Source organism: Chanodichthys erythropterus, chromosome 16 (genome assembly GCF_024489055.1).
Source record: "Chanodichthys erythropterus isolate Z2021 chromosome 16, ASM2448905v1, whole genome shotgun sequence".
Lineage (NCBI taxonomy): Eukaryota > Metazoa > Chordata > Actinopteri > Cypriniformes > Xenocyprididae > Chanodichthys > Chanodichthys erythropterus.
In genome coordinates this window covers 27,487,870-27,513,973 of record NC_090236.1, presented here as the reverse complement: position 1 = coordinate 27,513,973, position 26,104 = coordinate 27,487,870, and the positions used below count along the sequence as shown (strand labels likewise).

At 37.0% G+C, this 26,104-nt stretch overlaps 3 protein-coding genes across 6 annotated transcripts; 1 reads left to right on the top strand and 2 right to left on the bottom strand.

Annotated features, from left to right (window-relative positions):
• Positions 1 to 125: 125 nt before the first annotated feature.
• Positions 126 to 12,779, top strand: hltf (helicase-like transcription factor). 3 transcript variants are annotated; one of them, XM_067362050.1, is made up of 25 exons: positions 126 to 310; positions 544 to 621; positions 756 to 913; positions 2,108 to 2,274; positions 2,369 to 2,502; positions 2,614 to 2,696; positions 3,241 to 3,312; positions 3,403 to 3,594; positions 3,679 to 3,753; positions 4,533 to 4,581; positions 4,848 to 4,958; positions 5,516 to 5,563; positions 5,667 to 5,762; positions 5,844 to 5,935; positions 6,034 to 6,177; positions 6,742 to 6,880; positions 7,537 to 7,672; positions 7,760 to 7,939; positions 8,033 to 8,145; positions 8,420 to 8,601; positions 9,114 to 9,233; positions 10,242 to 10,354; positions 10,452 to 10,632; positions 10,761 to 10,841; positions 11,959 to 12,779. In XM_067362050.1, exons 2-25 carry the CDS (start codon positions 546 to 548, stop codon positions 12,103 to 12,105), a joined length of 2,889 nt encoding a protein of 962 aa, XP_067218151.1. In that variant the 5' UTR covers positions 126 to 310; positions 544 to 545; the 3' UTR covers positions 12,106 to 12,779. The 3 variants fall into 3 exon arrangements, with proteins under 3 accessions (XP_067218151.1, XP_067218150.1, XP_067218152.1); XM_067362049.1 differs by having other exon boundaries at positions 502 to 621; XM_067362051.1 differs by lacking the exons at positions 126 to 310; positions 544 to 621 and adding an exon at positions 1,907 to 1,995 and having other exon boundaries at positions 782 to 913.
• gyg1a (glycogenin 1a) lies at positions 12,366 to 20,449 on the bottom strand. Its single transcript, XM_067362054.1, has 7 exons — positions 20,315 to 20,449; positions 17,279 to 17,414; positions 16,950 to 17,124; positions 16,706 to 16,868; positions 14,757 to 14,883; positions 13,898 to 14,117; positions 12,366 to 13,392 (listed from the first exon to the last, which is right to left on the bottom strand). The coding sequence occupies exons 1-7, from the start codon at positions 20,319 to 20,321 to the stop codon at positions 13,225 to 13,227; spliced, it is 996 nt and encodes a 331-aa protein (XP_067218155.1). The 5' UTR covers positions 20,322 to 20,449; the 3' UTR covers positions 12,366 to 13,224.
• Positions 20,450 to 20,607: 158 nt separating this feature from the next.
• Positions 20,608 to 25,483, bottom strand: agtr1a (angiotensin II receptor, type 1a). Of its 2 annotated transcripts, XM_067362052.1 has the most exons (3): positions 25,389 to 25,474; positions 25,010 to 25,093; positions 20,608 to 23,032 (listed from the first exon to the last, which is right to left on the bottom strand). In XM_067362052.1, the coding sequence occupies exon 3, from the start codon at positions 22,966 to 22,968 to the stop codon at positions 21,892 to 21,894; it is 1,077 nt and encodes a 358-aa protein (XP_067218153.1). In that variant the 5' UTR covers positions 22,969 to 23,032; positions 25,010 to 25,093; positions 25,389 to 25,474; the 3' UTR covers positions 20,608 to 21,891. The 2 variants fall into 2 exon arrangements, with proteins under 2 accessions (XP_067218153.1, XP_067218154.1); XM_067362053.1 differs by lacking the exon at positions 25,010 to 25,093 and having other exon boundaries at positions 25,389 to 25,483.
• Between the last annotated feature and the right edge of the window lie 621 nt (positions 25,484 to 26,104).

Genomic DNA, 26,104 nt, shown 5'->3' with positions numbered 1-26,104 from the left:
GTAGAGGGTTAAAAAGTTAAAGCATTAATATATTCAAAAGATCTGTAGTGACGACAATCGTAAGTCTTTGCTGATTGGTTCACGTGACAGTGACGTGGTTCTGAATCTGGCGCCGGAAATAAGCATGCAGTTTCAAAACACTCGCGCCGCTGACAGACGTCACTGAAGCAAAACTGGTAGTCAAGAATGACAACTGAACTATAATAAACCTGTATATAAGCAATTCAATATTCATTGCTCATGTAGCATTTGGATTTGGATCAGTTTTACACAGAGCAATCCTTTATCGTACTGGAGTCTTGATCCGGAGGTAAGTGTGGCCTGCAGCTAAACAGTTGAACTTAATCCACGAGAGCGTGTTCGCTTGTTATGAACAGTTCAGTCTAGTTGTATTAAGCAATTTATGTTACTAATAAGTGTCATTAAGTTATGTGCAATTAAATGTATTGCATCTGCTTTATTATACATTCGAATGGCGCTTTGTTTTTGTTTTTTGGTTAGGACCTTGCACAGAGAAGTTTCTTGTTTGTGTTGTGATCGCAGACATGCAGTCATCAAACATCAGTCCCCGCACTGCTGCTCACCCTCACAGCCCCTCGACCAGCGCCTCGCCACGATACGGTGAAAAACAGCACGTCAATTATGAAATGAATATGATTAATAATCGCCCCTAGCTAACTATAGACTAAACTAAAACCTTGTTGAATTGTTGTCACCCTTTAATATTAATTATGATGCTTGTCATCAAACTTCAGCTCTTATAGACTTCATGGATGTTGGCCGCACAGAGACCATATCCCAAGAAATTGAAAATCTAACAGAAGATGCAGGGCAGGACCTGGAGGCAGAGGAGAGTGTTCAGATTGGATCAATTCAAGGCTCAGTGGTTGGTCTGCGCTACTACACTGGAATGGTATGTGTAGTACAAATTTTTTTGTGGCCATAATGGTTTAACTAAATTTAAAAGGGTTAAAATTTCAAACAAATTAGCTAATTACTTGCATACATTCTCTTTTTTGAGGACAAAGTCTGTTTTAATTCATTTTGAGAGACTATTTGGAGGATGACTGCAAAAATGTCAATGTGGTGTAACCGTAAAAACTTACCAAATAATTGATCTTGTTTAAAAGAGGTGAAATTCTCAATAAATAAAATAAAAAAACAACACTTGAAAATAGTTCCATATAGTAGGTTAGTTTATATTACATCTTTAATCAGCATCATAAACTAGGGATATTTGACTAAATTGGCCCCAGTAACAGAAAGGCGTCAAATGTGTCACTATTTGACATTTCAATTTAGAATCAAATTTGACAGGCATTACCATAGACACCTATGTAAGCACATGGCCTTGGAGGGAATATTTTAAAAAGTTAATACTCATGTCACATGGTACATCAAATTTGAACAAAATGGCTCCTTGAAAGGTGGTGACACTTCAGGAATTTGACTCCACTCACATGATTCCCCAAATTAATTATAATATCCAGAACAATGTTGTTCCGTTTATTTTCATTTACTGAGAATTTATTACGAATTTCACCTTTTTAAAACAAGATCAGTTATTTGGTACAAAGTTGTTACAGTTACACCACATTGACGTTTTTGCAATCATCCCCCAAATATCAGAAATTTTACACTTTGTCCTCAAAAAAGAGAATGTATTCAAGTAATTTGCAAATTTATTTTGAAATTTTAACCCTTTTAAATGTAACTAAACCATATTGGACACTAAAAAATTGCATCACATCATTGACCCATATGTAGGGTTTCTAAATGGATCTCATTCCACATTTAACTTGACTAATTCAACTCATCAGAAACAGTATTGTCCACACAGCTATAATTATTTTGGGTTGTGTTCCTGATAACATAATATATAAGAATGCAGTATTATTTATTGCAGTATATCTTCACCATGAGCCGTATTCTCCCGCCATCTGTACCTGCTTAATTCTTCTGACGCCCTTATCACCTGACAGGAACAGGCGCACAGTGAATATTGCCCTCTAGTGGTTTTAAAGCAAAACACAAGAGTAATTCTATTATGGCTCATTCAATCTCATTCAATAACAGGAATATTGTGTGATTGTGACATGTGCTGTAGGTCAATAGAGGAGAGATGGTGTCTTTGGTGAGAGAGCCGCGCAATCCCTATGACCGAAATGCAGTGATGGTTGCCAATGTGTATGGCAGTCAGGTGGGGCACATCAAGAAAGAGCTGGCAGCCCCAATGGCATACATTATGGACAACAACTTGGCCAGGGTGGAAGGGTAACGTAGTTTCTTCTTTTTTCTATAAATATTTTTGAAGTATGCTACTGATATTGATTGCAACAGATCTCTTCTGTGTTTTATCTCTTAAAAGGGTTGTGCCCTTTGGGAATACTAATAAATTCACAATGCCTGTGATCCTCACATTCTGGGGCAAAGAGGAGAACCGAGAAGCTGTGAATAATCAGATGACACGCTATGGTTTCAGACTTGGCACTGACCTCAAAGGTTTTTTTTTGTTTTTTTACAGTGTATGCATGACATATATGGCACTCATTTATTTATTCACTACTTAATGTTCTTTGTAAACACATAATGCTTATGACTTTATTCTCTTAGGAGGTGCTGCACATACATCTTCCGGTAGAAATCTGCTTGGATTGTCCTCAAAAATAGCTGCCATTCCTTTGACTGTAGAAGAGGTAAAATTATTGTGACAGATGTTGGCTAGAATATGTCAAAATAAATTATTGTTATTTGTGTGGTATGCTTTAATATGTTAAAATCTGTATCAATGGTTCTTAGCTTTTTTTTTTTTTTACATTGGACCCAACAGAGTAACATGACAAACATGGAAAATATTAATAATATATATATATATAAAAAAAAAAATACAAATAACCATAAATATTCTTGTTGCAAATTTATTTAATATAGTATGTATCATACTTTTTTTTTTCAATGCATAATTTGGTTTTATCGGGTGCATACCTGTTGACATCAACAACAAATAAAATGGAAAGCTTTTTGTCTTTCCATTTAAAAGGCTGTTTTAGCCATGCCTATTTATATGATTAGTTGCATTTAGTATTATTTATTATTAATTTGGCATGGTTCCTTGCCATTTATGACCAAACAGTGCTGCAACGCACCAGTTGAGAAACATAAGTCTTTATGTTTGATGCTTTTTGTATAACTTTCATAAAATTGCTAATAAAACTTTATTTTTATGCCATGTCATATCAGCTAAAAAATGCCTTTGACAAGCTCTTTGATGATTTGATGGAGGATAAAACCAGAGAAATGGAGCCAGCAGAGGTGAGCAGAGACAGAAAGAAGGCAGCTGTTTTTTTACTGTCAATCTCATCCATCAGTCACTTACAGATGTCTATGTTAATGCCCGTACAGGCAGTGTGCACTCCTCTTCTCCCACATCAAAAGCAGGCGCTCTCATGGATGACCTCTCGTGAAAACAGCAACGATCTGCCCCCGTTCTGGGAGGAGAAGAATGGCCTTTACTTTAACGTTCTCACAAACTTTGCAGTGAAGGAAAGGCCAGAGAAAGTGCTTGGTGGGATTTTGGCTGATGACATGGGGCTGGTGAGATGATCTTAGACTTGTTCTTATAGTGCTCAATATAAGTACTACAAGTGCTCAGAACTTTTATGCTGTGTTGTGTTTCAGGGCAAAACCCTCACCACCATTGCCTTAATTGTCTCTAATTTCCACAATGGGAAACCTCTGCCACTGGAACAATGTGTAAGATGCAGATGACATTATTTCTTAAACAAATAAAGCATGTGTGTAAAGGACAAACAAAACGTTTTGTTGATATAATTAATTTAACTGATTACTGTATATGGGAGCTTGTTTCTGCCACTGAATAAAAACAAAAAAGATAATTGCGACTTTTTATCTCACAATTCTGACTTTATTACTTTCAATTGCGACTTTACATCTACCAATTCTGACTTTATTACATGAAATTGTAAGTTATAGTCATAATTGCCATATAAAATCACAATTGTGAGTTTGTATCTCACAATTCTGACTTTTTTTCACAGAATTGCGAGTTTATATCTTGCAATTCTGACTTTATAACATGCAATTATGCGTTATAAAGTCAAAATTGTGAGATATAAACTCGCAATTCAGTCTTCTTTTCCGTTCATAATTGGACTTTATAACTCGCAATTGCGAGGAAAAAAAGTCAGAATTGCAAGTTATTTATATAGTTGTTTATAATGTGCAATTGTGAGTTTATAACTCGCAATTCTGACTTTATTTCTCGCAATTGTGTGAAATTAAAAATAAAAAAGGTTATTGTGAGTGTGTGTGTATAATATATATATAGAGAGAGAGATAGAGAGAGATATATCTCGCAGTTCTGAGAAAAGAAGTCAGAATTGTGAGATAAAATGTCGCAATTACCTTTTTTATTTTTTATTTAGAGGTGGAAACAAGCTTCCATGACTATAACCTCGCATGTATTTTAGCCACAATTTAATGATGAACATATCAAAAATGCAACTTTTCAGGAAGGATCTTCCATGCCTTCTACTACCAGAAAGAAAGCAGCCTCAAAAGGTAAAAACTGTCACAAATGTTATACATTTTTAAAACTGCAATTCGTCCTAAAGTGAAGACGCTACAGTGCAGAATAGTGACACACACAGACACACAAACTATATTTTTTTTATTTACAGAATAGTGACACACACAGACACACAAATTATATATTTTTTTATTTACAGAATAGTGACACACACAGACACCCAAACTATATATATTTTTTTATTTACAGAATAGTGACACACACAGACACACAAATTATATATATTTTTTATTTACAGAGAAAAGTGGAAACCGTGAAGTGGAACCTGTGGGGTTGTCCCCATTGAAAAGACAGCATGATCATATTGTCATTGTTGACTCCGATGATGAAGATGCACCTCAGAAGAAAGGTTGGTTTCATCAAACTCTTGATGCAGTGTACAAATGTCGGGGGTTGGTAAGATTTTTTTAAAAATATTTTTGAAAGAAGTCTTATGCTCACCAATGATCCATTTATTTGTTAAAAAATGCAGAAATACAGAAAATATAAAACAGAAATATTATTGCAATTTAAAATAACTGTTTTCTATTTTAATATAATTTAAATTGCAATTTATTCTTGTGATAGCAAAGCTGTCCACTACAGCCTTCAGTGTCACATGATCCTTCAGAAATTCTAATATGTTGATTTGAGCTCAAGTACATAAAGATAATAATTCTTATCAATGTTGAAAACAGTTGTGTTGCTATCATGATTTTTTTCAGGATTCTTTGATTATAAAGAACTGCATTTGTTTGTAATAGTATTTTTTTGAGCAATTTAATGCATCTTCATTTAATTTCTTTCCAAAAGACTTTTAAACAGTAGTATAAGTCGTTTTGCATAAAAGCATCTGCCAAATACATAAATGTAAATGTTAATAGTATTTGTTAATTTTGTTTTTGTGTCTCACTGTTTTTTTAATAGCAAAAAACACAAAGAAAACTGCTAAAAAGTCTGCTAACACCAAGAAAGGTACCCTTACTTGCTGTCCTTTATTTTTCAGGCAAAATTTAAGCAGATTTGTTAGATATATTTTCAATCACAACTGACTTTGTTCTTGTTCTTTCGTACACAGGAGTGGTTCTGCTGGACGATGTAGACTTCGCTGCCGCTCTGGAGTGCACTTCCTCACAGGCTGTGCCTGCAAAAAAGTGTGCAAAGAAGAGTTCTGGTGGGTGTAACATTAATGACCATTTCTTCATTATGGTAATGAGAGTTTTACAGGAATCAATCTGCTTTCTGTGGGTTGTAGGCACTGGTAGAGGCCCATCTGGAGCCAGTGGGGGCTCAGGGGCCAGAGCCACTTTGATTGTATGTCCTCTGTCTGTCCTTAGTAACTGGCTGGTGAGTGTTGAAAATCTGCCCACTAAATAAGTTTTTTTTTTTTTTTTTGCAATGTCATGAACTCACATTGCTCTCCTTTGTACTTCATATCCTTTCAGGACCAGTTTGAGCAACATATCCGAGCAAATGTCACATTGAAAGTGTACCTGTACTACGGCGCTGAGCGCAGCCGATCTGTCAGCCTTCTTTCTGGGCAAGATGTAGTTCTCACAACATACAATGTGCTTTCATCAGATTTTGGAGTGAGTGTATTTAAAACACAGTCCTGCTGTTTTTGCTGCTATGATGTTGTCATTACGTGATGCCGAGCCATGCTGGGGGTTTGACCTGTGAATTTTTTTAAATGATAAAAATAAAATCAATTTGCCATAAAATCTTGGCAGATAGATAGTTAGAGATGGTTAGATAGTATTTACATTGTGTAAATAGTGCAAAGAACATATTTTTTATATGAGTTAGTAGTAGTAGTTAAATGCTACTTATACTAGAGGTAGAAGCTATTTGCGTTATTACATTTTAAAACGGTATGCAAATTCAGTGTATATTTATTAAAACGATTCTATCATTCCATATTGGATCTGCTGATCTGTATAAGTGGCCTTGAAGGTCCAGGAAGGAAGCCACGGTCCTTACTCTTCTTGACACTGTCCCAGTTATTGGCTTCATTCTTTTGTTATTTCGTCTGGCTGAACTAGACACTAGTTGGCGGAGTAAGTGTAAATAGCCTCTGCCAACAAGATGGGTGTAGGTAGACAAAATTTGGACAAATGGTGAAATAAAAAAAGTAACTTTGACCCCCCCTGCAGAATAAAGCCAGCAGTCCTCTGCACCAAGTGAACTGGCTGAGGGTGGTGCTGGATGAGGGTCACGTCGTCAGAAATCCTAGTGCACTTCAGAGCAAAGCTGTACTGGAGCTCCAGTCAGAGCGCAGGTGGATCCTGTCTGGTGCGTTTGCTTACATCATTACTCTGTTAAAGTCTCAATGCTGGATTATTTCATCATTTGCATTGTTTTAACTGTAAATATTACCAAAAGGACAGATCTTAAAGGGTTCGTTCTCCCAAAAATGAAAATTCTTTTATTAATTACTCACACTCATGTCGTTCCAAACTCGTAAGACCTGTTCATCTTTGGAACACAAATTAAGATATTTTTCTGAGAGTGCAACATAACTTTCACTTTTAAAACCTGGAAGCGCTGCACTGTGTTTACAGTGTCAACAGCGTCGGTCGGAGAATGACAGGGAAGATAAGAAATTGTTGAATAAAGTCGTTATTTTTGTTTGCTTTTTGTGTACAAAGTATTCTCGTCGCTTCCTAACATTAAGGTTTAACCACTGTAGTCTTGGTGTCTATTTTAATGATGTCTTTACTACATTTCTGGGCCTTGAAAGTGGTAATAACGTTGTAGTCTATTGAAGGTCATAAAGCTCTCGTATTTCATCAAAAATATCTTAATTTGTGTTCCAAAGATGAATGAAGGTCTTACGGGTTTGTAAAAACATGAGGGTGAATAATTAATGACAGAATTTTCATTTTTGGGTGAACTAACCCTTTAATGCCTATTAAGTCAATGTCAATCATGTCTATTTTTATCTTCAGGAACTCCCATTCAGAACTCCCTGAAGGATCTGTACATGCTGCTGTCCTTTTTGAAGCTGAAGCCTTTTGATGTGAAGGAGTGGTGGAACAGAATAATTCAGAGACCTGTGACCATGGGCGACAGATTTGGACTAAAGTATTTTAACAATAGCTGTGTCCCAAATCGCATACTTTCAATGCATTGAATTGAATGAACTTCTCTATATCGTATAACTGTTACCAGGAACTTGCAAGCGCTGGTAAAGGGGATCACACTGAGGCGCACTAAGAACAGTAAAGTGGCCGGGCGCATGGTGGTGCAGTTACCCGCAAGGAGAGTGTTTGTGCAGCATGTGACTCTCTCTGAGGAAGAGAGGGAGGAGTATGAACAGGTCAAGCGGGAGGGCAGAAACATCGTCGGCAGGTGGGCACACTTTTGCTAAAGATTTAAATAGCATCGATTTTACATAAAGGTTTAAAATCAGACAACAAAAACAATTTTTATTTATCTTTACAGGTATTTCCAAGAGGGAACGGTCATGACAAACTATGCCGACGTGCTGGCCATCCTGGTCCGTCTGAGGCAGTGCTGCTGTCACCCCAGTCTTGTGGGCAAATACACAGTTGCAGGTATAAATTAGAGATTAGACGGTCACTGAGTACATTCAATTAAATGTTATTTAATTTAAATCAATTAAAATTAATTTATACTAATAATTAAAATATTTTATATTAAATTAAAATGATAAATTAAAATTAAATGACATTTTATTAGATATACATTTTTAATATTAAACTAAAAATAAAATTGCTATTACATTATTATTAAATAGATTCTAAGCTTTAACTACAATGCCACATCAGCAGCGCCCTTATCATTTTTGTTGTGATGGATCTGTGTTAGGTGATCCTGGGACCCCCGGCGAGCTGCGGGAGCGTCTCATCAATAAGATCACATTGGTGCTGAACTCTGGCTCAGACGAAGAGTGTGCCATCTGTTTAGACTCCCTACGTCAGCCTGTCATCACCTACTGCGCTCATGTGTATTGCAGGCCCTGCATCCGTGAGGTCATTCGCTCAGAGAAGGTCAGCATTACTTCATCATCTCCAATTTTTGCTGAAGACTCCTGTATTGAATTGTCTAGGGCTGTCGCAATTAAATAGTACTCTAAATATTACTCTATAGTACTAATAGTACTTTATTTAAAAAAAAGTCCTTGATTGTAATTTGCCCATGTCGATTAAGCAGAAGTGAAATGTTCAAGCATTTCTATTGTAAAGAAGTGGCAAAATATTAAGTGTACATTTGAATTCAATTTTTATTTAATTTTAAGTGTTGTACAATAAAACCATATAATTACTTGCTTTTGATATTTTATCTGAACCAGTAATTAATGCTTCATTTTTATTATTATACCTAGGTATTTTAAGTAATTTTGTAATAGTTATTGTTCACTTAGCTCTATTACCACAAAAAAAGAGCACAGTATATTTGATTAATTGACAAAATAATTGACCGATGAGTCAATTACCAAAATAAAGGTTAGTTACAGCCCTAGTATTGTCGTTTCTGCATACTGATTGTTCCTGTCTCACAGGAGCAGGCCAGGTGTCCCCTGTGTCGTGCTCAGATCAAGACTAAAGAACTGGTGGAGTATCCTGGAGAAGAAGTGGAGGCTCATTCAGCAACTGGGGAGAATTGGCGATCAAGTTCCAAAGTAACTTTAACATTTATGCATCTTTTTTTTTCATGTGATATTTATGGTTGGGTCAGTCTGAAATCGGGCGTAACTCATAGGGGACTATACAATTGTGTTCATTACTATATAGTTTACTTGCTACTAAAGCCCAAAGTATACTTCGGACATCCACATACTGTCTGTGTGAGGTCATTTTCGTCATCAGGAGAGCCCGCGAACACAGTCCGTGTGCAGACCAGTTTTTGTGTCTGTGCGGATGGTGTGCATACAACAGCACATGTGCGAGCGCTCACAGCCAAAGGAGTATACTTTGAAAGGCTTGTGGACTTCATTGTTTTCAAATAATTAAACTGTTTACAGATATTTCAAATAAATGCTGCTCGATTCATCAAAGAATCATGAAAAATGTATCACGGGTTCCACGTAAGTATTAAGCAGCACAACACTGATTATTAAGAAATGTTTGTTGAGCAAAAAAGAATGATTTCTGAAGGATCATTTGACACTGAAGACTGAAAATTCAGCTTTGCCATCTCAGGAATAAGTTACATTTTACAACGTATTCAAATTTTTTAAATTCGGTTATTTTAAATTTGTAATATTTCTGGTTTTTGTATATAATTACTATTTTTATTGTATTTTGATCGAATATACAGTCTTGGTGAGCATAAGACTTTTTTAAAAACATGAAAAAATAATCTTACCAATCCCAAACCTTTGAACAGTGGTGTAATAATTTACCTTTATATTTTTTAACCTTCCTTTCAAGGTTGCATACACCCCAAAATTGCAGAAAATTCAGTGGACGGACACACAATGAGCATAATCTTGCTTTTTTGTCAAAAATAAATAAATAATGAGAAATTGCTTCAATAAGGCATTTAAAGTATTACGGTCTTCACGGCTTTCATAGTGCTTAGAAAGATGAGTAAACATTAGACTCTTAAGAAACTCAAGTGTTAAAGAGACATTTGTGTTGGTCATTATGAGCAGCCATTTTTCAATAAACTGCTTTTCTTTATGTAGGTGGATGCTTTGATGAGCAACCTGTTGAAACTTCGCAATGAAGACCCCACTGTGAAGAGTCTTGTGGTCTCTCAGTTTACCAGGTTTCTGGATCTTTTAGAGGTTCCCTTGAGGTACAGTTTTCAACCCTGTGGCTAATATAAACCACTACATACTAAAAAAAAAGTAGCCGTTAGTAGTTTAGTGTGCTGACTCCACTGCTGTCTGCAGGGAATATGGATTCTCTTTCACTCGGCTGGATGGCTCTATGAATCAGAAGATCCGAGCAAAGGCCATTCAGGACTTTCAAGACTCCTCTTCAAGAAGCCCTACCATAATGTTACTGTCACTCAAAGCTGGAGGGGTTGGGATTAATCTAACCGCTGCTTCCCATGTCTTTATGATGGATCCAGTGAGTTGAATTCTCCAAGGATAGTGTTTGCCACTAGGTGGCAGTAATGTTCTGGTTTGATTCTGTGGAGAATTAATAGAAACTTACAAACTCAAAGAGCTCAGTTGTTTTTTCTACTATTTGTTCAGGCCTGGAATCCTGCAGCAGAAGATCAGTGTGTTGACAGATGTCATAGATTGGGCCAGAATAGAGATGTGGTGATCACTAAGGTACACTCTTTGATTTATGCCATGGCAGGTACACAGAGGAATGTTAGCGGCTGATCCCAATGAAAAAAACAATTCTCAGTGGTAACACAGTGCCAACAAATGCATCATGATGTTAAAGGATTCCTTATTAGCTCATGGCTACCACTCTTAACAATGAGGGCTCCAGATTGACTACAATGGTCACAATTTTAAGCATTTTTTTTTTTTTAAACTAGCTGTACAGTTGGAGAATACAGTTAAATTTTAGGGTTTGATGTTTCCTGAACCAGTATTAAAGGGATAGTTCACCCTAAAATTAAAATTGTCATTTTTCACCCTATCGTTCCAAACCTGTATGAAGAATATTAGTCACCAAACTGTTTTGCAGACAATTTACTTTCATTGTAGACAGGAAAAAAAAAAAAAAACACCACAAAACATTTCTCAATCTTCTTATTTTCTACAGAAGAAAATAAGTAATACAGGTTTGGAATGCCGTGAGGGTGAGTATACAATGGCAGTTTTTTTTTTTTTTTTTTTTTACCATCCCTTTTAGAATTTTTTTTTTAATACTTATAACAGTGAGCAGTGAAGCCTTATTAGACTTGTTTCCCGAACAAATCACTTAAGCGAGTTAGTGGCTTGAATCAGACCATTCTCTCAATTGATTTCATTGACTAAACTGGGAGTCATTTTTATATATAAATTCAAATTATATAAGATTGAACCATGATTTAAGTTTGTAACTATTGTTAAACATCTGAATTAACAGTGTGACAAGTAAAATCCACATTCAGTTCTGTTGTAAATGGTATTGTAATAATTTAAATATTGTTTAGTATACGGAGGCCAAATTGTAAGGTTGGATTGACTAAAACGAAGTGACATTTTGAAAATAAATCAGTCTACATTTGACTTTCAATCAGGAATAAAGGAGGACATTTACTTGGCACATCAGGATTATCAGACCAACAGTATCAAATTAAAACAAATTTATACTAAATACACCTTGGTAAGTTTATAGTTACATAAACGAGCATGTTTATCCAGCGGTTAAGGGTTTACATTAGGTAATCAGGTCAATAAATGTAAAAACAAAAGAAAAATCAATCTCTTTCGTGTCTTCTGTTGTGTTTAGTTTATTGTGAAAGACTCTGTGGAGGAGAACATGGTGAAGATTCAAAAGAAGAAGCAGGAACTTGTGGAGAAAGCTTTCGGAGTGAAAAACTCACAGGACCTAAAACGGGCACGGATAGATGAGATCCGAACCCTCATGGAGATTTAGTCGTTTTACCCAGCTAACTTTACTTCAGTTCGTTCATTTCAGATTATTTACTTGATCAAAAACAGCACTTTTTTTTTTTTTTTTTACTTTTTTGCAAATTGTTCAGTAAGGTTCATACACTATAAACCCATTGTCTGTATAACTTGTTCTAAACAATGTTTGTCAGTATGGTTGTTCAAACAATTTTCATTACAATAAACACCATGCAGTCAGTCTTTCTTTTTGCGTGAAAACTGGTTTTAACCACAGTAAATTGGGACTTGTGTTACTGGTTCTTTATTTCAGGCGTTACAGGTGGGGGCAGAGTTACAGGCAAGTTACAAACTAGTTATCTACAGCTACAGCATTAACAGTAGTAACTAAGTGTTGCAAAACCATTGTGCCTTATCCCTGCTACAGCAAGTGACTACCCAGTAGGCAAGAGTGGAGTGACCTTGGTTCAAACAATAAGAGTTGAAGTTGATCAGAGCTCGTAATGATGATTTAAGCGAATTGGCAGCACACAAGGTGTCTTGTAAACACTTGCAAAGGTGGTCATTAGATGTTTAATATTGAATGTGGAGTGGTGTACGGTACATCTGGGATGCTGAAGTCATTTACAAGGTTTGGTATTGTTTTGTCTGCTGTATGTTTCTCTTTTTTTTTTCCATAAACGTTTCTGATCTTCACAAACACATGAAAGGCAAATAAGAGGTAAAGCCTGTAAGGTTGTAAGACTATTTATATTATGGTATCTTGAATAATAAAAAGACAACTAGTGTCTTGTTCAGTGAGATCAGAAACAATGCCTGAATTGTGTCACGTCTTCTCTGGAAATGAGGCAAGTGACATTGCGTCATTCGAATAACTGTTGCAATCACAGTGTGTAAGAGATTGAGTAGTTGAGCTGCATAGATGATCTGGACAGTGTTTCCAAAAAGCATCGTAAGCTTAAGTCAATCGTAGTTCCATTGCCACCAATGGAACTACAATCAACTTAGGCATACAATGCTTTTGGGAAACGCTACCCTGGACTGGTATAAAAATCATAGGTGTTTTTTATTTTATTTATTTTTTTATGTTATTTTATGTCCTGTACATACCCCAGTACAAAACTAATGATCTGTTCCCAAGTGCCTCTCACTTTAGGAAGGAATCTAGCCTTTTCTCTATGTTGTCAAAAGAGTCCACTCCCATGTAGTCAGCTTGGCCCTGTTCCCACTTCTGTTTCCGCTCCTGAGATGACATCGGAGGTGGAGGGGGATGATGGGATATGTGCATCTCAGCCACATCAATGTGAATATCACTCTGAAGGGTGGGGGTGGGGGTGGGGAAAGCAAAAATCACAAACAATAGAAATTCAATTATAAAATAAAAACATTATTAGTAACCTTATAACAGATAAGGGATTTAATAACTTCCCTAGTAATGTGGCACAACTTGTCAAACACAAAGTGGAACAAATCAGACGATTTTAAAATATGACAATTAGCATTTAATAATTTAGCATAAAAATCAGATTACTTCATTATTTCTCTTCTGCGCAGTAGAAGGTAGCAAATGCAGTGAACTAAAGATATATATATATATATGCCTTTTTTATGTTAGTCTTTATCTTATAAAAATGTAATTATATTTATACAATCCAATAAATTCCAGATGGATATACAGGAGTTCCAATTTAAAAAAACAAAAAACATCTTTTTCCTCATTAAATATTAATTTGACTTGAAATAATACATTTTAACCACAAGACTGGCCAAAAACTGCCTATATGATGATCAAGGTGCCAGTTTTTAGCAGTGGAGCTTACCTCTGTGCATCCGGAAAAGAAGGGCTGGTCACCATATTCCTCCTTCATGAGGGGCAATATTGAAGAACAGAAAAGCTCCCACCATTGTATCATGTAGTTGGGGTGCATGTCAGAAGCATCCTGGGACTGTCCCTTTATTGTTTTACTTGTGGTGTCATAACTGTAATCCCATGGTTTGACTTTGCCAAGGAAATGAACAACCTTGGCATCACGGCCGTATCTAAGGGAATAAGGAATGATCAGATCGTTACCGGCAAAATGACAAGGATTCGGAAATCCCAAACACTGGCCAACCGGAAGTGCTAAAGCGGGACCTGCCAGTTATAATGCACGTTTGTTCAACACACTCATTTAACGTTCCTAAAAATGGCCTCCTAGGAACTTCTAAATTTAATAAAGCCAAAGTTAGTCTCGAGTATGCAAGATATTTGTCAGTTTGTGGCATACAGGTACAAACTGCATTTAAATTAGATCCTGATGGGAGCCTGACTAACCACAGTACGTGTTGCTAATGGAAAAAAGATCATGTAACAAACTATTCAAAATGACTTTTAGGCTCTGTGTAAAGACCCTAAAATAGCCCCACTATTTTTGGTGGGCAGTATGTATTTAGAGGAAGATGAAGTGCAAAGCCAAGAACAGAAAGGATTTCTGGTGCTGGCTTCATCTCTTGTTACAATGTTCCTGTGTGATTGGGCTTTCATTTGACCTTGGCACAGCTAATTACAAATACATAACATCTCCAAGCAAACCTAACATTCACAGAAAAGTCAACATGTGTAGAACAGAGTAACTCATCTGTTTGAACACCAACTTCCAAAACCCTTTGAGAATTCTAGAATGTTAAAATCTCACTCACTGCTTGAATGCTGGGAGATAGGTATAGATGGCGATGCTGCTTAGGTTGTAGATGAAAGGAAGGTGTTTTGAAATGTCTGCCGTTGCCCAATCACTGAAGAAGCTGTTGAGAACACCCTGATCCCCACCTGATGACAAGACAAACAAACTCAATTACAAATAGCACAGACAAGACTTAACTGTGGAAAAATATGAAAAAAAATATTCACAGAAGGTTGTAATCTTCCCTAAACAGATGAAGCAATTAGAAGATTGCTACAGGACAAACTTGCTTTGCTGTTAGCTTAACCTTGTCACTTGGGTTTCCAAAGGGTCTATCAGCAAAGAAAAGTGACCTCAGTCCAGCTGACCTCAGATTATCAGTGAACATGAGACTCATGTTACATATGAAAAGCACATGATGTCCTATACATGACTATGACTGAGAACATGTTAAAAGGATAGTTCAATTCCCTTTGCCACCCTCATGTCATTCACCCTCATGTTTTTTTTCGGCAAAACACAAATTAAGACATTTTTGAATGAAGCTTAAAGGGTTAGTTTACCCAAAAATTTAATTTCTGTCATTAGTTACTCACCCGCATGTCGTTCCACACCCGTAAGACCTTTGTTCATCTTCGGAACACAAATTAAGATATTTTTGATGAAATCCCCAAGCTTTCTGGTCTCCGATAGACTGCATGTATGTCATAATTAATGACAGCATTTTCATTTTTGGGTAAAATAACCCTTTTAAGATGAATGTCCCTCCATTGAAAGTCCACATAACCAAAACTTTGACGTAAATAAGGGAATCCATATGAATTGAGTGGTTCAATCAAAGCCTTCTGACAAGAAAGTGCGGAAATAAGATATTTTCTAAAAAAGAAAACATGATAAAACGGAAGCTCAAACATTCTTGCTTGGATTAAACTGTTCGATTCATAGATTTATTCTTTTTACAATCTCTTTATGAACTTTTTGAAGAATCAAGTTTTGGTTACATGGCAACAGAAAGACAAAAAAAAAATAAAAATCTCATGATTCATTAAAACATCCTCATTTGTGTGTCAAAGACAAATGAAAGTTATATGGGTTTGAAACAACATTAGGGAGAGTAAATGACAATTTTCATTTTTAGGTAAACTTTTCATCAGAACTTTCAGAAATAAGCCATAGGATGTAAAGTAATTGTGGCTGGAACTAATCAATCACACTACAAGAACCCTCTGTATGTTTTGCTATATATAAACAGAAAGATAAAATCATGATGCAACTGTGCTTTTAAAAAAAGTGACACTGAGATAAAACAGAAATACGATAGCCTCCAAGACCTTCAAAACAGACCTGCTGATAACTTCTGAGGCTCAATTCTTTGTTTAAGATTAGGTCTTCAACTAAAAAGCAAACCATAGGTGAAGAGTCCTTTTTGTTAGTCTTTTTGTTAATTTGGGTTAGATATAAAAGCACAGAAACATTGATGAAGTGACAAATACCGTATCTTCGATAGCTAGCTAAATAAATGCATATACCCGTGTTTGCACATATTAACTCTGGTTGTAGTTTTGATTCTCAGGAACCCTCAAAGTGAATTAGTAGGAGTCTCTCATAAGAGGCCTTTGTTTACTTCATCCTACACAGAGCCTAGAAATAACTCCCTCAGGTGGAGTGGTGCACCCAAAAAAGAAAAATCACAGAGCCACCTTGTGCTCAGCCTACACTGATAAAGAACTCAGTCATTGCCATGTTGCACTCTAGCAAGTTTGCGCAACTCTTGTACAGCCCAAGATTTAAATATCTTATACAAGTTGTAATGTAGGAGTGGGACCATTTCCCCCCTAATGAATTCCTAAGTATATGGTTCAACTTATATTCCAAAACATTATGCAGTACAGTTTTGCAAACCTCAACTTAAATACAGGAATATTAATTTCTTTAACAAATATAACAAGACTAAAGAATGACTCTCACCATCAAAGCTGCCATTCTCTGAGCAGTAGGTGAGAAGCTTCCCATACGTCTCATTGGAGGGGCGGAAGACGAACACACCAGAGTTGAAGCAATCAGGCCAGCCGGGATCTGGTGCAGCAGAGAGCTCCTCTCGCTCAAATAACTCATCTATGTTAGACAAAACCTGGTGGCAAGAGGGAACACTTAAAAATCCCTCAAAGACATCATGAAAACATCACTACCAGCACTGAGAGGCAGCACTCACTAGAGTATCTGCGTCCATAAACACGCATTTGGAGTATTCTGTAAGAGTCCAGCAGTGGAGTTTGGTAAAGGTGACGCCCAGGTCAGGTCTTTTCATCATGGCCAAGTGTGCAGCATCCCCACTGTCCAGCACATCCACCAGCCTGACCTCATCATAGACTTTACGAAGCACTGCTCTGAAATGTAGAACACAGAGTACAAAGTGAGGCAAACTGATCTATAGATAACACTCTATATTGTGGACAACAACAAATACTGACAGAAAACAAAGCAGTCGAAAACCCATTTACTTGTGCTGTGCTACAGTACAAAACACAACAAACACTCTACCTGGAGGGTTCTGAGACGTGGGGGCCAATCAGGGCCACTAGTTTCCTTGATGTGTTGTGGTTCCTCAAGGACTTGCCAAGTACCATTGCTCCTTTGGCATATTTGTCAGTTGTAGCAAGGGTGACAAAAGCCTGGTCTGCATTACACACAAAAACACCCAATACCATCATTACTTATGCATTCCAATACATATAACATCTTTATAATAGAACATGCAAAAAAAATCCACCTTATTTTTTAAAATAAAGAGTGGGCCATTTTTAACTTTGAAGCGCCTGACACTGGAAGCTTTGCAAATCCGTTTGTTATAGCTGTACAAAACGGTCCATTATGCCGCTTGATGTTGCAAACTGGTATTTGTGATATTTTAAAGGTGCAATGTGTAAAATTTGGAAGGATCTATTGACAGAAATGCAATATAATATACATAACTATGTTTTCAGTGGTGTATAAAGACCTTGCATAATGAACCGTTATGTTTTTATTACCTTAGAATGAGCCATTTCTATCACACAGGTCCCCTTACATGTCACATCGCCATTATGCGCCGACATAATGGACAAACACTCTACAGACTGCGTTTAGTCACCATGTTGTTGCTCTAAATCGTTTGTGTTTTTAGATGCAGCTTGCATCGTCACTACGTTGAATACGTACAAAGCAGTAGTAGTAGTGGTCTGGTTGAGAAGCAGAGACCTTTCTTTATTAAAAGAAGAAATCTTATTGCTTCACACAAGCGACATGTCGGCCAGACAGCCACCGTAGCTTCTACGAAAGGGGGGGGGGGGTGTGCGGCTGTGCGCCGTTATTTGCAGTTCACAACCTCACTGCTAGATGCCTCTAAAATGTACACGCTGCACCTTTAAGTTATCATAATCATCGTAGCCCAAATAGTTTTATCATTTATTGCACTTTGTATGCTTTGTGCTACTTAAAACTGCAGTCCGCAACTTTTTTGTGTTAAAAATTTACAAAAATTATATAATGAGAATATACAACATGAATCCATTTTCCAAACCGTGTTTTTGTCTTATCCTGAATCATTATGGTACACTTATAATAAGTGTTTATATTCGGACTATTTCAGACCAGACTGGTAGGACTTGCCGCAGAGTATCACAGTAACTGCGTGACTCGCCATAGACATACACGGAGAAAAGTAGCTCCGGCTAGAATGTTCCTCCGCAAGACACATGCAGTTCTGTTTATTAACCGCTAGAGGGCCAAAAATTGTGGACAGCAGCTTTAAAGTCAGCATGAAAGAATTTGATTATTTTCATTATTGTGACATATCCGTATGGAAGCTTGTTTCCAACACAGATTTTTTTTTTTTTTTTTTTTTTTTGACACGCATATTTGTGACTCACAATTCTGACTATTTTCCCCTCACAATTTTGAGTTTACATTTTGAAATTCTGACTTTTTTTTTCCCCCCATATATACGTGTAAATCGCCTTCTCGAACAAGAAAAAAAAAAAAAAAAAAAAAAAAAAAAATGTAGGGTGGGATTTTGCTCCAGAAATTGATTGGATCACTGTGGTTTGCTAATCCGACGAACATGACAAATTGCCCCGCCCGTGCGCCAGTGAACAACATCAGAGGAGATATTAAGGGGAAGTTATTTTGTTTGAGGGCATGTAAATAAAAAAAAAATAAAAAATGACGTGCATGGATAAATTATAAGTATTGCAGTATTAAATAAAACAAAAAAACGAGAATTGTCCATTAATTTTGAATTTAATGAATCGGAAGGCTAGGGCTGCATCCGAAATCGCATACTTCTCTACTAATATAGTAGGCGAAAAACGGTATGTGACAAAAATAGTATGTCCGATTTTACAGTATTCATAAAAAAAAAAAAAATTAATAAATAATAATGATAATTAAAAAAAAAGTAGGCAAAAAGTACCTGGATGACCCAATTTCTCCTACGAGATTCTGAAGTGTACCTATGAGGGACACTTTACTATCCCATGAGGCGACGGGAGAGGATTTGTGAATGGCAGTGAAGCGACGCAACTGAGGCTGGTAGGTCACGTGATAAGGGCAACATGGCGAATGTAGTATGTACAGATTACATTCATACTATATAGCACGTACATTTTTAGCGTTCTTGAAGTAACTACTTATTAATCGCATACTCGAGAGTGTATGTGATTTCGGACGCAGCTAAGTATTGAAAATATGAATACAACAGTTAGCTCAAATCTTTTTGGTTGGCCAAGCGTCATTCCAAGAAGGCGGATATTAATGCAACAGCACTGGGACTTTGTTGTATCACTCCTCTTGACAAAGTTTTTCAGACCAGCTTCTGTGAGGGTGCGGAGTGAAACGAATTTTGAAAGTCACAACGTACATGTTTTAATGGTTTCCAATAGTAACAAGAAACAACAAAACCCGGAGTAGAGCTGGAGCTGAACGATAAGTTTTGAGCGGAGATGAAATATTTTGCGTTGCTCTACGTTACTCGTTTTGTATTTTCAAAAGATGGCACTAAAAAGGGGTGGAGAATAAGGTCCATAATTGTCACATATGCTGTTATTTTGTGTGCCAATCAATGACTACCGCATAACAATAACAATATTTGCATTAATTTAAAAACAACGTATGCACTAGCGCATGTTAGATAAACTGATTGCATACATCCGAGCGAAGTTAAAAACTCTTTTAGTACCGTTTTTGCTGTGATAGATACTCTCTTCACTGCAGCACTGAACTCAACCGGATCGAAGCGACAAACTAACGGCAGCTCTTCCTGCATGACAGGCCAACGGCTGCTCGCACTACTGCGTACGAGACGCGACAAGGCCATTTACGCAATAGAGCAGACTCTAAACTGTTAATATCGTCAAATATTACAGGACAACACAGTCTACACAACGCCAAAATTAAATTTAAGCTCTAATATCCAACGAGTCCTGCGACCTCTGAGGAAGCGCGTGTTTGGGCTGTACGCATGCTACTTGCGCAAACGCAACTGTAATTTACTTCATTTTACAGGCATAGATGATATATGACGTCCATAATGTTTCCTACCTGCCATGACTCACGTAACAGCCAGACCAAACCGGATACAAGTGCTCCGTTAGAAACGCTGGGAAAGAAGATGTACGTGCCTGACAGAGGATTTATACTAGTGACATGACTTTACATGGTCACATGACCCTTGACAACAGACACGCCCCCCACACTTAACACTCTCCCCATTCAGTTTAAACATTGGGAGACATTAAGTTACAAAACTCACATTTTCAAGATAACATAAAGTAGTTATGCATGCTTTTACATATGTAATTTAAAAGTGATAAAGGTTTTCAGTTCATGTTCAAATGAAGTGATGTAACGTGTGGCCAAGTATGATGCTCCATACTCGGCATTTGTGCTCTGTTTTTTTTACCCATCGAAGTGCACCCACACAGTGAACACACACATTTTTTTTTTTTTTTTTGAAAGGCAGTTAGAAGTTCCTTTTTTTGTCTCAGCAGAAGCCTAACAAATGAATAGTCTAATTTAATTAACATAAAAAAATAAAAATAAAAAAAAAAGTCATGCAATTACAAAGCCTTACATTAGTCATTAAAGTTGAGGATACTTTGTTTTCCTGTTAAAACACACCACTTAACCTATACATTTTCAGACTCAATTACATTATATAGAATAAAATACTGCAAAATACAATTTTACCAATCATTGGAGTACTAAATGACAGCTTGGTGGAAGAAAAATAAAACTTTTATCATAGATGGTCATTTATATCAAGGCAGCGGTGGTAAACAGTGATGGTAACCATGATAGCATAACCGATGTGAAAATAACTTTATCCTGTTAGATCCCATGACAGTTTAATCCAGAGATTTTCGAACTGGGGCCCAGAGACCCCCGGGGGGGCCACAAATGAGTGCTGGGAAGATTGTGGAAAAGTTTAGACTATAAGTGGTGTAAATAATATAAATAAATAAAATAACAGAAGTTTGCATTATTATGGTTTCATTTTGCTTTCCAAACACCAGTCTAAAGTCATTAGATGAATTTAGTTTTTATAGAGAATTAGAATAGAAACATAAAACTATTGCTGTTACAATCCACGTGGGTAAAAAAAAAAAAATACAGCTAATAGAAACTTAAGTAAAATGTCCAGATTTAATACATAATCATATTTTATTTATGTTATTATTATACATAGGTCTTTATACTCTACATGAATTTGATCTATTTTAGAAAAGGGATGATCATATTTTGGGGGTCTATGGCATAAAAAACTTTAAAAACCCCTGGAGTAATCAATAGATCTAGACATTGTTGAAATATAGTTATTTAAAATGACACTTTTTTAGCTTTGATGGATGGAAAAAAATATATATATACAGATTCAGCATGTTTTGGTCCCTTTGGTGGCAAGGTGAAAAGATAAAAATATTTGGTTGTAGGACAAAATTTACATTTTACCAGCATGTGAAAAATAACACTATATCCTAAAGGACATAACGATTAATCACTATATTTTGTTCCCATTCCAGTATCAAGTGACAACACAATATCTTCTGAATTGAATCAATCAGTTTAAGAAGGATGATTCACTGGAGATTCATTCCCTTCTTGTTCTCCAGATTTTCTCATATGGCTTGAGGTAGTGAGGGTGTTTTAATCACGGAGAGGTGGAAAGACTCTGAGGCTCGATAAGAGAGAGAGCTCATCTTGCTACTGAGGGTGGGGTGAGAGGCCACAGAAGTCGAGGAACACCTCAACAGCTTCAGCAAGTTCCTGCGAAAGTTCCTCCCAACAAATCCATACAGGATTGGGTTCATACAGCTGTTGAAAAAGGCAATGCAAATGGTGAACGGCATTCCGGTGTCAATGATCTCAATGACATCGCAGTTGGTGATCACTTTCAGCCGAAGAAGCATGTCCATGAAGTTGAAGATCTGATGAGGTGTCCAGCAAAGGAAAAATGACAGCACAGCGGCGGCCAGCATCCTCAAGACCTCGTCCCCATTTGATCTCGAATTACTCTGAATGTCCCGCGCTTTGAGCAGAGCCCGACCGATCAGGCAGTAGCACGTGAGGATGATGGTGATAGGCAGAAGGAACCCAAGAACACTCTTAATCAGACTGAGAGCTGCCAGCACATTGGGAATATCTTTACTGTCTAGGATGGCACATACAGTGACATTGTTATTCTGGATAAAGTGGGTCCCACGGATAAGGGCTGTGGGCAGGCTTAGAAGAAAAGCAACTACCCAAACCAAGACACACGTCACACGGGCGTAGACCACCGTGCGGCACCGCCGGGACTGGACAGGATGAACGATCGCCAGATACCGGTCAATGCTGAGAGCAGTGAGGAGAAAAATACTAGTATATAGATTAAGGAGAACCATACCAGCAATTGCTTTACATAGAAAGTCTCCAAAAAGCCACCGGTAGCCTGATGCGGTGTATATGGCCCAAATGGGCAGGGTAAGGAGGAAAGTCAAGTCTGACACTGCTAAGTTCAAAACAAATATGTTGGCAACAGTCTTCAATTTCAAACAGAAGCAGATAACAGCGACTACCAGGCTGTTTCCTACAATTCCGATAATGAAGTTGGCGCTGTAGACTACGGGGATGAACTTGAGGACGAATTCGTGGATCCCGGTCATGTTACACTTGAGCTTGAGTCCCACATTAGGGTCAGCAGTAATGTTGTCCATTTTGTAGATTTGACAAACACACCCTTAGTTTCACAGCCTAAAGAGATGCATCGCTAAAGGAGTCCTGTAAGAACAGAGTGGATACAGATGGTTAATATGGCAAAAATGTTTCATGCACTTTCTCAACAGGTTTTTAAATCCAATTGGAAGGTGCCATACATACAACAAACACCAGATGTCTCTCTGCTCATATTATTTAATATTGGCTTCTGAATAAAAGTGAGATGTTTTCTCCTCTTCCAGTATGAGATCCATATTCTCCTATATTATATAAATCCATAAATCCTGATGTATGAAATATGATATTCAATAACAAACAGTTTTTTGTTTGTTTTAGATTTTGTCAAAAGGTTAAAAAAAACCAATTCAATTTTTTTTTTTTTTTTACTATTATTTCATGTGAGGCTTAACAGGGTTAACAAACTGATATTTTTTAAAGCATTACCATCAACACTGTTTATACACTGTTCTGTATTTCCAATTCACTACAAAATGCCAAACCATATAAAATACATAACATAAACAATAGATAGATAGACAGACAGATGGACGGACGGATGGACTGACAGACAGACAGAGACAGATTGATAGATAGAAGGATGAACGAATGGACAGATGGTTGGATGGGCGGTTGGACAGATGAACAGATGGACGACAGACACAGACAGATAGACAGATAGAAGGACGAACAAACGGACGGACAGATGGACAGACAGATAGAAGGACGAACGGACGGACAGACAGACAGACAGACAGTTAGATAGATGGACAAACAGATGGATGACAGACATACAGAAAGATAGATTGAAGGACGAACAAACAGACGGACAGACAGAATGACAGACAGATAGAAGGATGAACGGGTGGACAGACGGAGAGACAGACAGACAGACAGACAGATAGATAGATAGATAGATAGATAGATAGATAGATAGATAGATAGATAGATAGATAGATAGATAGATAGATAGATAGATAGATAGATAGATAGATAGATAGATAGATAGATAGATAGATAGATAGATAGATAGATGAATGGATGGATGGACGAACAGATGGACATCAGACATACAGACAGACAGATAGATAGAAGGACGAACGGACGGACAGACAGACAGACAGATAGACAGATAATGTTTTAATATTTTAATATAACTGAGGGCTTATGATTGTTGTACAACTGTGAGAATTAAGGCTGGTCACCCTCTCAAAGCTGCTCCCACAACTGTACCATAATGGAAACACATCAGACTGCTTCTCTTGAGTTAACTTCTGACCTCTCCAAAAGGTCAAACATGTGTTTATAGCTGGTTTTCTCTTATGAACGCAAGATCCTCACCATTGCAACAGGAAGAGCTACATATTTTTTATATTTTCAGATTTAATCTCTTCATCTGGCAAGCACATGCTCAGAAATGGCTTCATATACAGTATGTTGATATATTGAATATGGTATGTTTATATTGTATGCTGTATGTAATGTATCATTAATAACTGTATCATGAATAACTGGTTTAAAGAAAATCTTTTTTTTTTTCTGGAATAGCCCATCAAGGCAAATTTTTGGTTAGAGTAACTTACTCGGACAGTAAAACGGAATTCTGATTGTGCGGTATTAGCATTTAAAATTGCTCTGCTCAAGCTGTTTCTTTGCTGGTTTCATGATAAGACAAGCCACATATTATGTAAGCAGATGCAGGCATGCTTCCAAGGGAGTCAACAACCAGTAACAGACGACATTGCATTCCAAGGTTCACGTCTTTTGAATATCACTCAATCTATTTTAATATGCTTATCAGACATCCGCTATTGCTCAGGAAGTTATGGCTGATCAGAATACTGTAATTAATCATACTGATAAGGGATCTTTGTTTTGGTTTTCATTTATTTTTATTTTGGTTGTCTAATAAAATCTTTGTACTCCCTACAGTGATGGATATGATCAGCCCTGTTAACAAAACGAGTGGAGGAAAGTTTACGCATTCAAACTGTGATGGAGTAACAATAACATTAAAGTCCTCTGAGATTGTACTATACTTACATTGACAGAGAATCCTAATGTGCTAAGCTGAACACATGAAATGCTCTCATTGACATCACTGGTGGGTTAGTAGCTGGAAAGACACTGTATAAGACCAGACAGACAACAGAGAACACACAAACATTAGATACTGCTTTATGGTTCAAAAATGGCTACGGCACTGTGTGTTATATGAGGTTATGTGAAAAAACATTCTGAAATGCATGTTCTTTGTTAACTCACAAGCTTACTCATCTATTTGAGTTATGATTAGGTTCTGATCAAATATTCTAAATGAAGGCTAAAATATTCTAATTGACGATATAAACAAATATTCGAATGTTATGTTATATAATATCATACAAAAGTAGGTAAAGAGCAGGGAAAAAGCAATTTTTACCTTTAGTGAATGTGACGTCCAAGCTGCTCCGTCAGTTTCAAAATTTAGCGTATGGCTTTAAGAGATCCGTCCTGACTCTCGGTCATGACAGAGTGCCCGGTGCATTTCCCTTTACGCCCCTCTTATACCTCTCCCATAGTCCTACAACTACGCCAGGGACCTACAGCGGGGGGCTGCACTGTGGGGGCCGGATACGTCCATGGTCATGAGAGCAAAATGTGGGGGTGAGAGAGACAGAGAGAGACCCTTGAGGGCAGAGACAGATTTTCCCATCATTTGTTTAGTCACCTTTTTTCTCTTAAACATAAAATGTTCTGTTCTTGTCTTTCCACACACACTTGTAAACAGAATTTCTTAAATGGATTGTTTGGCAAAAAGCCTGCACATTAGCATAAAACATATTACATCATTATCCAAGCTTTAAGCTCATATCAAAAAAGGAACAAACTGGTAAGTGCAACAGCATGGGCATTCATTCTGACGGCTCTATATTAATGCACGTCATCAGGACGAGGTATTAAACCTGTGAAATGAACAGCATAAAATATATAAATGGCCTTCTGTGAATATTAAAGCAAGCTCACAGTCAATAGCTGAATAAGCCATTGCATTCAGCCACTTTCATAAAGCAGCAGGGAAAACATATTGGTCATTATGTTGATGTCTTTTGTGAAAATGACCAAGCGAGTAATTCAATGATATTACATGCTGCAAAC

What these genes read in the sequence shown, in the direction of transcription:
- hltf (XM_067362050.1), top strand. Translation starts at nt 546, where the DNA reads ATGCAGTCATCAAACATCAGTCCCCGCACTGCTGCTCACCCTCACAGC. An exon ending in ATGTCTTTATGATGGATCCA is followed by an intron (nt 10,633 to 10,760) that starts GTGAGTTGAATT and finishes CTATTTGTTCAG; the next exon opens with GCCTGGAATCCTGCAGCAGA. An exon ending in GAGATGTGGTGATCACTAAG is followed by an intron (nt 10,842 to 11,958) that starts GTACACTCTTTG and finishes TGTTGTGTTTAG; the next exon opens with TTTATTGTGAAAGACTCTGT.
- gyg1a (XM_067362054.1), bottom strand. An exon ending in TTATGGACGCAGATACTCTA is followed by an intron (nt 16,869 to 16,949) that starts GTGAGTGCTGCC and finishes TCTTGCCACCAG; the next exon opens with GTTTTGTCTAACATAGATGA. An exon ending in AGAGAATGGCAGCTTTGATG is followed by an intron (nt 14,884 to 16,705) that starts GTGAGAGTCATT and finishes TCTTGTCATCAG; the next exon opens with GTGGGGATCAGGGTGTTCTC.
- agtr1a (XM_067362053.1), bottom strand. Translation starts at nt 22,968, where the DNA reads ATGGACAACATTACTGCTGACCCTAATGTGGGACTCAAGCTCAAGTGT.